The sequence below is a fragment of the Chrysemys picta genome, chromosome 3 (genome assembly GCF_011386835.1).
Source record: "Chrysemys picta bellii isolate R12L10 chromosome 3, ASM1138683v2, whole genome shotgun sequence".
Lineage (NCBI taxonomy): Eukaryota > Metazoa > Chordata > Testudines > Emydidae > Chrysemys > Chrysemys picta.
The window spans coordinates 108,136,246-108,153,240 of NC_088793.1; the positions used below are offsets into that span (position 1 = coordinate 108,136,246).

The 16,995-nt window shown below is 37.5% G+C and overlaps 1 protein-coding gene across 2 annotated transcripts in view; it reads left to right on the forward strand.

The window, feature by feature from the left end:
- VTA1 (vesicle trafficking 1) overlaps positions 1 to 14,951 on the forward strand; it is a 74,662-nt gene extending 59,711 nt beyond the window's left edge. For both annotated transcript variants that reach the window (XM_005280384.5, XM_065590305.1), the window contains 3 exons: positions 2,032 to 2,199; positions 5,822 to 5,902; positions 13,656 to 14,951. In XM_005280384.5, the coding sequence (XP_005280441.2) occupies positions 2,032 to 2,199; positions 5,822 to 5,902; positions 13,656 to 13,801 (395 nt within the window). In that variant the 3' untranslated portion in view covers positions 13,802 to 14,951. The remainder of the gene's footprint in view (positions 1 to 2,031; positions 2,200 to 5,821; positions 5,903 to 13,655) is intronic.
- Positions 14,952 to 16,995: the final 2,044 nt, after the last annotated feature.

Genomic DNA, 16,995 nt, shown 5'->3' on the forward strand with positions numbered 1-16,995 from the left:
TAATTTTACTCCTGCGAATGTTAGCCAGATTGCATTGCAGTGGTAGTGAACTAACAAGAAATACAGAAGTAAAGGAAAAACTCTGCATCTTTAGGATAGTGTTTGCCTGCAAACAATCTACCATAAATTTGTTGTAGAGGTCAGACATCTGTGGCAATGAATTACAAGATGCAGATGAGAAAAAATAATTTTCAGAAGGTAGAAGAATTTTGCAATGTTCTGTACTTTTCTATTACACTTTGGAAACAATACTAGACACTTTGTTTATAGCTTTGTCATTAAAATGCATTTTTTATATGTTTAAACACTGGCAATATAGTGAATGCAACAGTGATGGCATTAATGTGTAAAATAATGTATTTATGAATAAACTTATACAAGCCGCAAAGTATGATGACAGTATTAGACTTATTGACAAAGGCAGCCATCAACCATACCGTGTTTTATTCCTTCTTATGTTTTCAACGGTGTTTGAAAGACTACTAGGACTAACTTAGTTACAAAATTACCAGGAAAATCATTTTTATTATAATTATATTTAAAATCAGACTAGAAAAGAACTTCATAGGGTAGATTTTCTTCTTGATGCACACACTTAAATCCCATACATATGATGCTCACCTCAGAAAAATATATGTACACAAATTTTGATAGGGAGTTGAGAAGGCAGGTAACTTTAAAAAAAAAAATTTTTTTTCCATGGAATATATTTTTAGTGTTTTATACTTTTAAAGTAATAATATCTTAGTCTATATCTATTAATATGCTCATACACATATTGTCAGTTTCAGCTATTCTACCTTAGTTTTCTGTAGTAGTAAAGAATATTGTGAAAGGTAATAGAAAGTGGTATTTGTTTACTATTTTTACTAAAGTTAGCTGTCCTACATGTAACTCAAATTATACCTTTTTCCCGTTTATTTGAAAAGTCTTTAAGTGGGGCAAAATCTCAGTTCCATCAGTTGACTGTCCCATTTTCATTACTAGACACTAATATTTACATACTTGATCGGATCTCCTATAGCTGGAGACCAGAATGCACTTCGTAAGGAATTTTAAAATAACCAGTTTTTGCAAGATCTAGATACAACTTTATGCTCTTATGTTCTTTCCGTTGTCTTTGAAGCACCAGCAGCTAACAAACACTATTCCAGAACTGTGGTTGTTCCAGCTGACCTTTCTAATCATGCAGAGGCACACCTCCAATAAATGAAACAGAGCTTTGTTGGCTTGAGACCCACTAGAAATCTAGGAACAGAAACAAATTCTTAATAAAATTGGACAGTTAGGATAAATTATGTGTGGTGCAGATGTGGCCAAACTTAGCAGACTAGACTGGATCTTTAAAGTTATATGCCAGTTATAAGCCAGGATTTTTTTAAAGAAGCAACTATTAGCTTTACACTAAGATAGGTCAGCCATTCATATTCTAATGTAGGAAGTTCTGCAGGCATGGCCATGGATCAGCTGACCAAATGTCTTATAAGCCCTCTTTAATATTCCTTCCTTCCCAAATTTTCTCTTGTGTTTTTCTCTTTGCTTTCTTTTCATTTCTCATTTTAATCTTGTTAACATTTTCCTCATGAATATACATGCCACATAAGAGAGATTGCCTTATACAATGTAGTGTGTTCATTCAAATATATTCATTAGTACACACTGTTTGTACTCTGTCAAACTGTTTTTAATTCTGTATAATTTATATGCTAAAACGTAAGGATTCAGAAAAATAAAACCATGAGGTTGTACATATTCAGCCCAGTGATGACATGCATTCTCTTTCAGACATCTATCTACAGCTCTACACGTTTTAAGTATGTGAGCTCCCAGAACTTATCCCATGATGCATTTATACTTCTATAGCTCGTTATTTGATTATTTGATAATGGTTGTCAAACCATTCATTTTATAACTGTACAAGATGTTATTCATATAGAGAAATCAAGGCGGATTATTGTTGCAGAAATAAATGGGAGTTTATATGCTTGCACAAAATAAGAATTAATATTGCCCTTTTCTGTATCTTAACAGATGCTGAAAGTGAAGACGCTAGCTCATCTGCTCTGCCTAGCCAAGTATCTCAGCCATCATCTTCTACATATGATCCAAACATGCCAACTAGTAATTATACTGGCATACATATCCCACCTGGTGCACATGCTCCAGCCAACACTCCAGCTGAAGTACCTCATACCACAGGTATGTTGCATTTATATCCAGGAACACATATTTACTTTTACTGTGAGGTGCTTTGCTATTCCATTGTAGCCTCCTTTCCAGTTATATGTAAAGTATAATAAGGCTGCAATATTGTATATGTGTTAGAACACAGGCAGCTTTTATAGTGAATACTTCATAAATTACCATGTTAATCCCCATGTTTTTGAACATTTGTGACTTTCTGGAACTTTCACTTGTTGGGTTGAAACTTTCTATGACTGGTCTCAGCCTGAAAGTGATTTTTTTGTTGTTGTTGGTTGTTGTTGTTGTTGTTAAAAGTTTGGCAATATAGTTTTGGTCTTTGACTGCAAGGGGTAGTGACAAGAATTTACGTTTCCCATTATTAACAAATATTTGTGGACAAGTAGATGAAAGTATGTACTCTATGGGCAAGTGGCGGTCAAAAAGTCTAACCAAAATGCTGAGTGTAAAGTAAGGTCTAAAAAATATATGATTGAAATATTAAAATGTAATGATTTAAATCACTGTACATCCTCAGTTGGAATATGGTGCTTAGTTCTCATGACCCATCTCAAAGAAATATAGAAGAAATAGAAGGGGCATAGAAAGGCTCCCATATGAGGAGAAATTTAAAAGATTGAAAAGAAACGTAGTTTAGAGAGCAGAGGAATAAGGGGACAGGATAGATGTGTATATACCAACTAATGAATGGGATACAGAAGGTGAATTGGACACTCCCTCTTGCCATTTCTCATTATACAAGATCAAGAAGACCATCACTAGAATTAAAAGGCAATACGTTTATAACTGATAAAAGGAAAGACTGTTGACATTGTGCATAATTAACCTTTGGCAACACATTGCCACAAGATGTAAAAAATATATTTATATGGGTAATGGATACACTCGGTTAAAACAGAATAAGCAAAATTGTTTACCCTAAAAGATATAAAACCCTCATATTGTGGACATAACATATCCATTCGCTGACCAAGCTAATGGTGAAAGTTCTCGTATGGGCAATTAAATCTGTTCAAATTGGTAAAAGTGCACAGAAGGGTGAGTTATTCTAATGCATCTTTGGAGCTTTGCAACTCCATTTGAATACCTCCATTGATGCCTGGTTTATTTACTTGACCTCGTCTTCAAATCTCTCCACCTAGAAACATCATTTTCCTACATTTGGGACCGTATCTAATGGAGTGTCTTAGCCCTTCTGCTCTTCCAACAATGCTATGCTTGCTGCCCTGTTCACTGAATAGCAGCTATGAAACTGACAAGAGTGTCAATTTCACTTAGCTGCTCCACAGCAAGGAGCCTGATAGCCCTGGGAGCCCCAGCTGGAACCAGGATTCTCAGGGTTGCAAGGCTCCCTGCTCCATCCGGGGTTCTACTGGCTGGCAGGCTACCTTTTGTGGTAAGGGGAGCCTGTAAGGGCTCCAGGGGTTAGAAGGCTCCCTGCCACAGAGCCTAGCAGCACCAAGAATCCTGGCTCCAGCCATAGCACCCAAGGTTGTCTCTTATCTTTCCAGTATAACTTCTTTACTTCTTTGTTTTTCTCTACATATTCCCATTGCAGCATGCATTGTTCTTCTGGTTGTGTCACCTGTGATTGGCTCTTTTTTAAGACTTCTCTTTCTTCACTCAGTTTCCATGTGCCTGGCTGTATCCACTCTTCTGTCCTTGATCATCTTGATCCAAGTGAAGTTATTGCAGCTTCCCAGCAGACATCTCTAAAGCAAGCCCATTGCTCCTCTATGTCATCATTTGTTACCTGCAATTCTTCAGATTCATCAGGCTGCTGGATTTTAAACTCCCTCCTTCAATCAAATATCTCTTTTCTTGTTAACTTGTCTTTTAGCTTTATTCTAACTGTTCCATTGACAAGGTAGTGGTTACTTCCTGCATTAGAATTTGTAAAAGATCTTGCATCCTGCAGTGATCTTCTGTGTCATCTGTTTAGGCAACACAATCCAATTGTTTTTCAGCAATTCCATCATTTGATTTGCCTGGTAGTTTGTGTTTCCTGAGATGAGGGAAAAGTATCCCCACCAATGGCACAAGTTATACGTGCTGCACATCTCAATGAATCTTTTACCATTTGCTATCTGACTCTCAATTCCATGTCTATGAAATGCTCAGATCCAAGGCTGCCATTACCAACTTGGGCATTCATATCACCCATAACCAGAACTACATCATAAGCATAGACCTGGTTTAGTACATCTTGCAACTTGTTGTAAAATGCACCCTTTGCTTGTTCATCATGATCATTGGTAAGTGTGTAACGCTGGGTGGTAGTTAATTAACATGATTTGTAACACAATGTGCTCTTATAATTCATGAGTTGACTGGTTCCCATTCTTGTAGAGGTTATGTGTTGTCTTTTGGTCAAGGGGTATTCCAACTCTCTCTTCAGGAGTATCACGAATAGAGTACCATGATACCAACTGAATGGAGTATTCCACATTCAGTCCATCTCATTTGCTCCCTCTGGGAATACTATTATTGACCTGAGACTGACTCAAACTTCTTGACTCAGTTTCCCAATGAACCCACATGGTTCTCACATTCCAAGATCTGATTTTAGCTCTTAGGATCTCTTGTTTCAGGTGATGAACTCCTTAACAGGTTTTGTCTACCACTGTCATACCTCCTTTTGAACTCAGTGATTCCAAAAGGCTGGGATCTCTTTCAAGCTGGCTAACCGAGACAGACTCTTGTATCTGGGTTTTTCCATAACTACAACTTTTACATACACTGGTAGTTAGTCTGACTCACAACCATAGGTCCATGACTCCTTATCCAATATGTACGGAGCAGCCCATACCATATATGGGGTTCCTTCATCCACCAGCCGAGGGACACAATTGATAGTTTAGGATGCCCCAGGATAATGGCATGGTTGTAGGGTAATAAGGGGTTGTCTGCATGTGTGGGGAGGGTTTTGGTCTCACACAGAACTACCCTTATGTCAGGGGTCAGAGAAAGATTTGAGATAGAGAAATGCTGTCTCTCTCACTGAGAGCACAAGACTTAGGAGTGAAAACTGTATTTTCAAAGGAGCACAGTCCCAGATAAAAAATGTTCCCTTTCCTGATGCAACCATCATGTGGAACAACTTTTCTGTTTCTCATCATGTCTCAATCCTTAACTCTTCTTCTTGACCTGAAATTCTTAACCCTCTTTGAGAATAAACAAATGCTACTTCTGTTCTCTTCTCCCCCGATCCCTTTGCTTTCTCCTAGTTCCTTGTACTAATTTTCCCAAAAACTCTAAATCTGGTGACCTCCTGTTCTCATTGGACCTTTTTTTCACCCCAACTTTTCTGTACCTTTTGATGTTACTTCTATGAAATATTGTACTGAAATAGCTGTTCTTGACTACGTCTTAATGAAAGATGCTATATAGAAATATTTAAACATTTTTAGCCAACAAATTATTTTTCAGAAGTACTTTATAAATGTTTCTGAAGTTCTCCTAAAGTTTCCTTCAGTCTCAATTATTTCCAATAAAAGCCAGTTCAGGATTGTTAACACTGTAAATAACACAATTAAACCTCCTGTTAACAACTTGCTTTTTAGGTCTATAATTAAGAGTAACATAGTGTAATTCCACTGTTTTTTTTGCTGATTTGCAGGTGTAACAAGTAATATCATTCAACCCACTCCACAAAATATCCCAGCTGTAGATCCTTCCCTTTACAGTGCTCAATCTGCAGGTAAGGCAATGGCATTTTTTGTTTTTGCTTATGACTTACTTTGCACAAAAAATAGTTTGAGGAGAAACAGAATAAAATTTAAGTAATGTTGACAATTCACAAATAAAAGAGTATTGCTCTTTGGGGGTAGGAACTGCTTTTCTGTGCTTGATGACATCACCTAGCACATTCAGAGTGCTAATGAAATGCAAATGTCTTAAAACCGTTAATAATACCTTGATATATAACTTTTGGCTATTACCTCATTAAATCCCCTACCTAACCAAAGCATGGTCTCTACTTAGAACCATGTTTCTGAAAAGCCCAGGTGCTGCAAAAATTAGAGTTGGGCGATTAGGTAGGTAATACTCATCCTCTGAATTGGTATTGAACTAATGAGCTATTATTGTGATAGGGACTCTGTGCTGCTATTTTTCAAATGAGATTTAGAACCATCCCAGTTCAGTAAAAATGATGATTCTGGTGGTGTGGCTAAATTCCATGTTGGGTAATCACTGAACATTCCATCTACCTAAAATGGTCCTCACAGGATCAATTGAAGTTGTTATTCAATTCCTTCCTAAAATAATCACACAAAAAAGACATTTCTGTACGGTCTCTGCTGCAGAATACCTGTTGTATTCCACGCCAGAGACAGCACATGTCAGTAGTAAATAATCCCTGTATGAAATTAGCTAACTTAATATAATGCCTGTCTGTAATTATCAATCACTTAGCCAAAGTTGGCTTTGAATCCAAAATATGTTTACTTGTATATTGCCATCTGTCTGTGGTGTTATATTTGCACCCATTGCCATACTATTTCTCCTATTCATAAGTTCATTGTTCTCTCTGTATATACATATGAACTAACCTTAGCGAGAAACCATACTCTGAGAAAGGTGTGGTCTGACTAGAAGCCAGAATCCTCCTAGCACTGATGCTCCATTGAACGAGTCCATTAATCTTTCTGCCACAGTTTTCCATCTGCAAAAGTGAGGTAGTATCAAGATAGGTTATGTTGCTGTGTAAAAGTTAGTTAGTGTTTCTGTGTGGCTTGTATAATTTTGATACTGTACTCAATAAACTAAGAGACCTATTTAAAGGTTGTGTGGTACATTATTAATTAAAATACAGTTTTTTCTTTGAGATATTAAAAGGCTACTTAGCAGTCTGCTCTTTGAGTATAATTAGGCTTGGAAGGATTAGATTTTTGATGGTAAATGTCAGGAAATATCAATCGACAATCTACAAACTGACAAAAAAATTACCATCAATAATAATCTAAATGTATAGATAAGCAAAGTTAAAAAAATGCTGCTTGATAACTTATTAGAGTTTGATTTAAGGGTACTTACTTTGTATATTTTGATGATATTGACAGTTTTTGTTTTAACAATATTAAAGCTTTAACTTTTTGGATCTCAGGGTCTACTGTCATTAAACATTATTATTTGATTCCCCCATTAATTTCCCACATTGGTGTGAACTTAAATTGATAAAAATAAAAAAAGCTTTAAAATAAACATTGGCTGCTTCTGCTCCGCTCCCCAGCTAGAGTGTCTGTCTAGCTCCTCCCTGTAATTTTCCCGAAACGCAGGAGTGAGCGTCAATGTCTTAGCTATGGCTGCACTAGAGATCTTACAGCAGCACAGCTGAACCAATGAAGTTGCGCTGCTGTAAGCTTTCGAATGTAGCCGCTGTAAGCCGATGGGAAAGCGCTCTCCTTTCAGGTTAATTACTCCAGCCCCCACAACCATAGCCCCCGTGGTAGCTATGTTGGTGGGAGAAGCTCTCCCACCAACATAGCACTGTCCACACCGACGCTTAGGTCGGTGTAACTTACGTCGCTCATGGGGGTGGCTTTTTCACACTGCTGAGTGACGTAAGTTATACTGACATAAGTGGTAGTGTAGACGTAGCTTAGGTTTAGTGTCTGTGAAAGTTCTGACTCCTACAGTCAAGCATCGCCCAACTGGTTGACAGTTTCATTGTACAAATAAGCCAGAACTGTGTGGCAACTTTGTACAGCACCTGCATGCATTAGTTCAATGCAGTTTAGTCATTGTTTTTGATAGCACTAAATTTCATTACATTTATTCACAGGTTACATGATGTTTTATGTAAACTTTGTATGCTCCCATAAGCTTTTTTTGCCAATGACGTAGTGTAGTAAAGCCACCTGTACCTTCTTGTACAAGTGATCATATTTGGAATTAATAACCATTTTGGTTTTCCGCCCACAAAATAGAAATAATAATTACACATTTAAGATGACTAAATGTAAATGAATACATCTAGGAAGAAAGAATGTAGGCTATACTTACAAGATGGAGGACTTTATCCTGAGAAGCAGTGACTCTGAGGAGAAAAAATAAAGATTAGGGAGTTGTGGTGGAAATCAGCTGAACATGAGCTCCCAGTGTGACGCTGTGGCAAAAGGGATAATGGAATCCTTGGGTGCATAAACGGGAATCGCAAGAAAGAGTAGAGAGGTTACTTTGGCACTGTTGTGACCGCTGCCAGAATACTGTCTAATTCTGGTGCCCACCATTCAAGAAGGATGCTGATAAATTGGAGATGATTCAGAGAAAAGCCACAAGTTTGATTAAAGAATTAGACAACAAGCTCTGTCAATTTAGCTTAACAAGGAGGAGGTGAAGGAGTGAATTGATTACGGTCTATATGAACCTACGGGGGAACAAATGGGCTCTCTCTGATCTAGCAGAGAAAGATATAACATGATCCAGTGGCTGGAAGTTGAAGCTAGACAAATTCAGACTGGAAATATGACGTAAATGTTTAACAGTCAGAGTAATGAACAATTGGAACAAAATGGCGGATTCTCCATCACTGGCAATTTTAAAATCAAGATTGGAATTCTTTTTTCTTTCATGAGTGTTTGCTCGCGTCAATTCCATTCTAGGTGTGTGTGCACCCATGTGCGTGGCTGTCAGAGATTTTTGCCTTAGCGGTACCCATAGGGCGGGCTGTGGCACCCTTTAGAGTTCTGCACTCATGCTGCGGTATATCAGGCGCCTTCAGCGCACGCCCTCTCAGTTCCTTCTTACTGCCTGTGGTGGTCAGTCAGAGCACCTGTCTTGCTTGACAAGAGTTAACGGTTTTCTTCCCTTGGACTCCATGCCTTTGGGCCTCGTGTATATTGTTGGTAGTGTTAAGTAGTTGTTAAGTGTTAGTTAATGGGGTCCCAGCGGGGACTTTATCCCAGGCCAGGCATGCCCCGTGCTCCTGGGTTTAAGACCTGCTTGGGCTGCAGCAGGCCTATGCCTGTGAGTGACCCCTATAACAGCTGCCTTAAGTGCTTGCGGGAGTCACACATCAAGGAGCGTTGCCAGATCTGCAAGAACTTTCAGTCCTGCACCCAAAAGGAGAGGGATATTCACCTCAGGGCTCTCCTGATGGAGTCCGCTCTCCGCCCGGCTTCCGAGCCTTCCACACAAGCCACACCGAGCATCAGACGGGCTCTGACCTTCTCATTGATATCCATTCCCTAAGTCAGCGCAATTATTCATTGCTGTTGCAGACAGGATGAAGGGTTGCCCGGTGTCAGCCAGAGAATCTTGTCTTGGATCACGGCCTGCATCCGCTACTGCTACAAGCTGGCGAAGGTGCCTCCGCCGGCAATCATGATAGCTCATTCAACTAGAGTGCAAGCGTCTTCGGCGGCCTTTTCTGTCGATTCAAGAAATTTGTCTGGCCGCCATTTGGTCATCCGTTCAAACGTTCGCGTCACACTATGCACTGACTCAGCAGGCGCGAGACAACGCTGGCATTGGCAGAGTGTGCTACGAGCTGCACGACTGTGAACTCCAAGCCCACCTCCATTGATACTGCTTGCGAGTCACCTAGAATGGAATCGACATGAGCAAGCACTGGAAGAAGAAAAAACGGGTACCTACCTTTCGTAACTCTTGTTCTTCGAGATGTGTTGCTCATGTCCATTCCATTACCCGCCCTCCTGCCCCTCTGTTGGAGTTCTTGGCAAGAAGGAACTGAGATGGCATGGGTCGGTGGTGCCTGATATATTGTGGCATGAGCGCAGCACTCTAGGGGGCGCCACAGCTGGCTCTACAGGTACTGCTAAGGCAAAAATCTCTGACAGACGTGCATGTGAGCGCACGCATACCTAGAATGGAATGGACATGAGCAACACATCTCAAGGAACAACAGTTACGAAAGGGAGGTAACCATTTTTTCTCGGTTTTAAAACAGATATGTTCTAGGAGGAATTATTTTGGGGAAGTTCTGTGGTCTGTGTTATACACGAGAGCAGACTAGATGATCACAGTGGTCTCTTCTGGCCTTGGAATCTGTGAATCTATTAATTTAAATGATATAGTAAAAAAAAATTCAGTTACATTTTGAATATCTTAACTGTTTCTTTTTAATAGGAAAAGAAATTTTCACTCCTTTAAATAATTCTGGTTCCAATTAGTGCATTGTTCATATATTTAAAGAATGGTTAAAGCACTGCTAACACATACTAATAATTTTAATTACCGTCACAGCTTTGATTTTCTGTAGACTATATCTAAGGCCTTGCCTACACACACAGTGCACTGGTTTCATTAAAACTGTGGTTTTAAACCAATTTATTTAAACTTGTCCAAGTTGTGAGTAGCAATTTAAATTAAACAATAAATCGGATATTATGTAAAATATCAATTGTTTTTCTTTCAAAAACTGCTTTCCTTTCTCACTACATGATTTTCTTAACCCTCCTCAAAATGCCCTTCAATTTCTGCATCATGTTCCTAATTGCTGAGCTGAAAGAATCATAGCTGGTGGAAGTTAGGTTGGATTGCAAATGACTATCAAATTTCAGTAATGAATATAACTACTATACTAATATTATTTTTGGATCAATACAGAGTCCAGTTTATTTCAGGATTGGTACAGCATAGCTTTTCCCATGTGTCAATATTTTTCTTGCCTTTAAATTATATAGGTTGAAATTAATTAGTTACTAAATGGACAGGCCTTCTAAATGACAGCTTTGAAATAACTACAAATATTGTAGTTTTTCTCCACATCATTTCCAAGTAAATACTTTATTAAAGTATTTCAGGAAAATTACAGTTGACATTTTTCTATACTCTTTCTCCATTGTGAGCTGCTGACTTTAATAGGAGCTGAGGCTGCTCGGCACCGTATAGAATGAAGCCCTGACTGGGTAAACTTTGGTTTATAAATTAAAATTGCTAGAACCTTTTTCTAAAGTGTTGATATGGTGATATCTGAAGGAGGCATCATAAAAAATAAGACTTTATGCCAACAAAACATTAATAGAGCTGGTGCTGTAAAAATAAGATTAGGTTGGTTAATTTAGGCTTCCTTCCAGTAAATTAGTTGAATACTGGAATGATGCCTTGTCTATTTTCTAAAGAATTACTTTCTAGTTTCTTTTGGCATCATAATATGAAGGAAAAAATGTCTAAGGGGAACTTGTTCTTCTTTTACTTTTCATACGTATAGCCCAGTGTGGTGATGGAATTCAGCCCAACTGGTTTGACTCAGTTAAATGTCACTTAGGCCATGAAATATGGACAAATATATACATATCATGTATGTACGAGTATATTTTAAAAAAAGGCGTAAACTGGCTCATCTGATTCACTAAAGTACACTGCCGTCATACAGTAATCGTACAGGTTTGACAGGTGCCAGATGCCAGCATATTCAACAGCTATTCTGTCTCAGGCTTTATATTTTGAAGATGAAAGTAGGTGCAGGTATGGAGTGTTTTCATTTTGGATAAAATTAAACCTCAAGAGCTTCTTTCCTGGTCATATGCTGTTTGTTTTGGAGGGCTGATTGTTTCACTGACATGCTTTTACTGGTGAATCTCAATAATACTAAATGTTTCCGCACTGTACAACAGTGGTAATTATCATCTGGATTTGGCTGTTTTGTGCATGCTGATTTCTTGCCATATAACAAAATTGAACCCAAAAGGCTCTCATTTAGAATTTGCTTTGATTGGCTGATATGTTGTCCATCTATAGTAATATAGATACTTAAATCATTATTTAACTTAATCATCTGAAAAATCATTGGTAATTATTCATCCAGGACATATGAATCAGATTCAAATAAGGTTAAACTGAAGTTAAAAATTTTAAAACAAGCTTTAAAAATTGTATATAGATTTTGTCCACTAAACTATTTCTATCAATTGACAAACCAAAAATCTGTACTGTAGATTTAACTTCTTTAAACAGAATACAGGAACCATAAAATGTATTTTCCTGGGGAAATGGAGTAGTAATAATAATAATTAATAATACCTAGCTCTTATTAGAAAATTAACAAAGATATTTAGTTTTTAATATTTACAGTCTTTTCATTTTTTTTATTGGCCCAAAATCAGCTGCCTAAAAGTGGAAAAATGGATTATGAAGTAAACACATAATATCTACACAGTTCGTGAGTTTCAGAAAAGGAGATCCGGCTGAACAGAACTGTACAGGATAAAACTCATAAAAATATGTTTATATTCATGTTTAAACATTCAAAGAATTAAGTTTACAATGTCTGAGTTTAAACAGGTTTTCTGTTATTAAAACCCCCATCGTATAAGAAATGAATGCTAAATAAATATTCATTTTAAATAGTAAAATATTATGACCTGTTATAATAGGTGTTATGGGAGCCCTGGCTTAAATAAATTCATATTAACGTCCAATATAACACATCGTTTTTAAACAAAAATTTTCTGATGAATATACCAAAGTAGATCCCTAAGGGCCACCATTTTTCACCTTGAGTAGCACTGATAGAAGTGGGATTATTTACAGGGTAAAATATACTATTCATTATGAGTACAGGTTTCAGAATCTGGCCCTAAATTATATGGCTTACGTGGGCTTTAGCCTTAACTTTCATTGAATTGGTTAAGCCCTTGATGCAATGCATTTAAGCACATGCTTAACTTTAAGCACATCAGTGGGACTATTCACATGCTGGTCTGCTGAATCAGGGTTTACGTCTCCAACATTTTTTTGAAAAGTAGGAGTGAGTGTGTGTGTGTGTGTGTGTGTGTGTGTGTTTGAGAAGTTTATACAGATCAATGTTTGGGTTTGTTATAAGAAAGCTTTTGGCTGGTGTTTGTCAGAATTACAAAGATAGGTGAATTAATAGAGCAATCTTGCTTTCTCTGATTACATAAAACTGAAAATATTGCAGATATGTTGATAATATTCGGACAAATGCTTTAGTCTGTTTCTCAGTAGGTAAAAGTAGAAATGTAGTATTTGTGCAAATATCTCAATAGTGGATGTTTCTGTATCTGGAAGATTATACAGATAGGGAGAGAATGGCTTCAGCTGTGAGTGTATTATTCCATGCTGAGAGTAAAGCAGTTACACAATAAACACATAAGCCACTGTCCTTGTTTCATGCAGGTTGTAACATGATTACAGTTAACTTACTGTAGTTTGAAAGCTCTTCTGAGCTACCTTAGATAAAGGGCAGATCTTTCTCAAAGGTATTGGTTTACTCATAAAAGGCACTGGATCACATAAATGTCCAGTTTTTGAAGGTCCCCATATAATATTAGAATGACACCAAAGAAACTGAGAATTATACATAAAAATGAACTTAAAATAACGGAGTAGGACCAGCACTTCTTCTCATGCTCTTTGTTAATATAAACAGACTATTTCAAACATTTTAAGTAAAGCATTATGCTTGATCTGAGATAAAGTCCTGAATTTTCTTATATTTTTACTTTTTAATTACCTTGTTTTTGCAGGGGAAGTCCGTTTGACACCAGAGGACTTTGCCAGAGCTCAGAAATATTGCAAATATGCTGGCAGTGCTTTGCAGTATGAAGATGTGAGCACTGCTGTGCAGAATCTACAGAAGGCCCTCAAGTTACTGACTACAGGCAGAGAATGATGCCTTTGTCCAACAGATTCATGTCTTTTGCCTAAAGAACTAACAATCCATTACTTTACCTTCTGCCTATCAGGGGCACAGTTACATGAAAGCTCTCAATTCCATTGACCATGACAATGAAATCTGTGTCTCAGTATCAGATCCCTGATGTAGCACTAATCAGCAAGCTCAACCAGTTTTCATTTTCCACACAGTGGAACTGGAAACATATGGATGCAGTGATGTGATCAAGATACTGGAGAATGCACTCTGAACACTGCTTAAGAGTTAGAATTAAAGCTACAATATTTAGAATGTTTAAGGAAAAACATGGAATCTCTCTTTACCGTTTTGGAAAAACAAAGTAATATGCTCTACTAGTATTGAGTCTGAATTTATCACTGTTAATAAACTTTAAAATGAAAAATGGCTTTGGGACTGGAAATAAAAATTAGAGCTTTTCTACTGAAATTTAGATAGCAGGAGTGTGGGGCCGGATGGATCATGAAATGATCTTAATGTACATCCAGAAAAGTCCTTTTTAAAAAATACAACTAAATTGTTTTGGTATTATCTGAGACCAAGTTAAAGGTGGGAGGCTTGAAAAGAAGAATACCGAGATTTAATTGATAATTTATTGCACTGGAACGTCCATTTCTTGAAGCTTTGGGCAAAGACATTTAGATGGTCCTCTTCCCCTCCCCCCCCCACATACACACGTGTGTGAACTGCTACATATTGGTTTTGGTAACTGATTCTTACTCATTTTGCATGGGCAATTTAAATTTTATATATTAAGGATGGTTAAAAGAAGGTAGTACTAGTGTTAACTAGAGATGAGCCCAAAGCCCAGATCCTGACAGCGTGGATTTAAGCTTCACAGCTGCCCCATTTCTTTCACCAGCCAAATGACTGGACTTTGACACCTTCATAGTCTCTGTTTAGATCCAAACTTTGCAGCTGAGGTTCATCTCTAATGTTAGTGCAACAGAGTATCCTCCCCTGCTTGCTTTCTGTGGAGATTTTGGGGATTCTAGAATTGATTAAAATATTTTGGAATTTGAACTCTGAACACTTTATGAGCTGTGTTCTGGGGAATTATGGAGCTATTGATTGTTAAAACTGCATCCATGCTGTATAAAAATAAATGAATAAAAGATTCTTAAATTAGTATGACAGCCTTAAATGAGTACACTATAGAGTTTGTCTATTTGTATAATACATCTTTGAATACCAGTGAAACCTGATAGACGTCATTCTTTACAAAATACCAACTCAGATGTGCACACCTGTTCATGCCTATGCTATTTTCCAGGGATGGAAATATAGCTGATATTTAAAGTACATCAAAGCAGCCCAATGGTATGTAAAATCTGGTGCACAAAGCACATCCAGTTAAGACTGCAAGCTCTGTTCAACAACATGTTTGAAAAGGTAATGTGATCATTTGTAATGTATTCTTAAGCATTTTAACGGAGTACAAATTAATTCATAAAATAAGTTCATTCTCACATTTTCCCATTATGGGATAGAATCCCAACTTAGACAATGTTTGTCTGTTTAAGGGACATTGTTGCAAGTTTAGAACAAACAATTCTGAAACATTACTGACAACTTTCTGTAGCTCTCGGCAATGAGCTCATGGTTCATTATAGTACTTCAGGTCAGAGATGCTTCAGTTTGCTGAACAAGCCCTTCTCACCATCATACTAAACTACTGGTAAATTCTTCCATATATATATTATGAAGGGGTTTTATTGTCACTAGAAAAGCTGGATTTTAAGAAAAATGATACGTGGAATTATCGACCTAGAGAAACCTGTTGCAATCTAGAAATAACTGTAAAAGTGTACAATTTGATATAGCACTTTTCATCTTAGGATCACACAGCTACTTATAAATATTACAGAATAAGGCCCCAGAGTACCCCGGGGAAGAAGTTTTACTAGCTGTCGGATTTATAAATTAAGGAAATGTTACGCTTTGTTCTAATAATGTTTCTCAAACGAGTACAGTGTTAATCGGGGCTTTTAAAATTAAAAATAAGTTTTCTCTTGGAAGAATTTAGTGACCCAGTGCGATGGATTAGAAGGAAATAATTGAGTAGAACTATACACTGAATGTATAGGTCGCTCAAGGAGAAGGACTGGCTGCTGGTTACAAGTAATATGTTAAGTCTCCAAGGAGCATCATTAGTACAGCAGCCCCAGGCAGTTCCATCGGGGCAGCAGTTGCAGCATCTAGCTTTTCCCACCAGATGAAAATGTCAGGGTGGTGTCTGCGAATGGGATGGAAATTTAAAATGAGTTGAACTAACAGGTTTCCAAAGCGTTTTGCGAGGGTCTCAGTAGCATTTTTTCTTAAATCAAACTGCTTGTATGGATTTTCCCCCACCCCTCCTTAGGAAATCCTCTAGCATTCTGTTGCCTGTAAATTCAAAACTGAACTCCAAAACAGTCTTTTTATGTTTTTAAACAGATCAAAGCATTTTATAGTACAAAAAAAGGTCTTCCCTTTTCAAGGACTTATTTTTAATTAGCTATTGTTGACAACACAGCTAATACAGATATTTCAGTGTGCTGCTGGCACACTACCTTTTTTCATCTACAAATAACCAAATTCTGTGTGCCATTCCCATTGACTTCATTAGAGGTTGTGTTGCATCCATGTAACTGAAGGCAGAATTTGGCCCAACTATGTTCAGCCAAAAGAAAAAGATATTTAAAAATCAATGTTTGTAATAAACATTTTGCTCTATGAATAAAGAATTTTCGATTTAGTGCTTCTCATCCAAATAGATGAACTTTGCAATTTATGAATATTCCACTGAACTAAGGCCATTTCTGGGATTAGCTTAATATGGCAACTTTTTCAAAAGTTTACATTAATGTTATGCAACAGTTCAGGAGCAGTGAAGTTGTTATATCCAGATGATGCAGGGAGCATTTAAGTAAGTAGAATGTAATTAACCTAATTGGAGTTTGGCACAGGCAATGAAACGAGCAGTCTTGATCTTAAGTAGCATGGGAGCTTTTAATAAGTGTTCATGAACTCATTTTACATTCTCTCTGAAAGGTGATACCTCCACCCACAGCTCCCTCTAACACTGTGCCGGGAATTAGTTTAATACTGACTCAACCAGGAGTGTCACTTGCTGAGTCATACACCATTGCCTGCAAGTATAAATCTGGGGACTCCATCCACATACCAGTCAA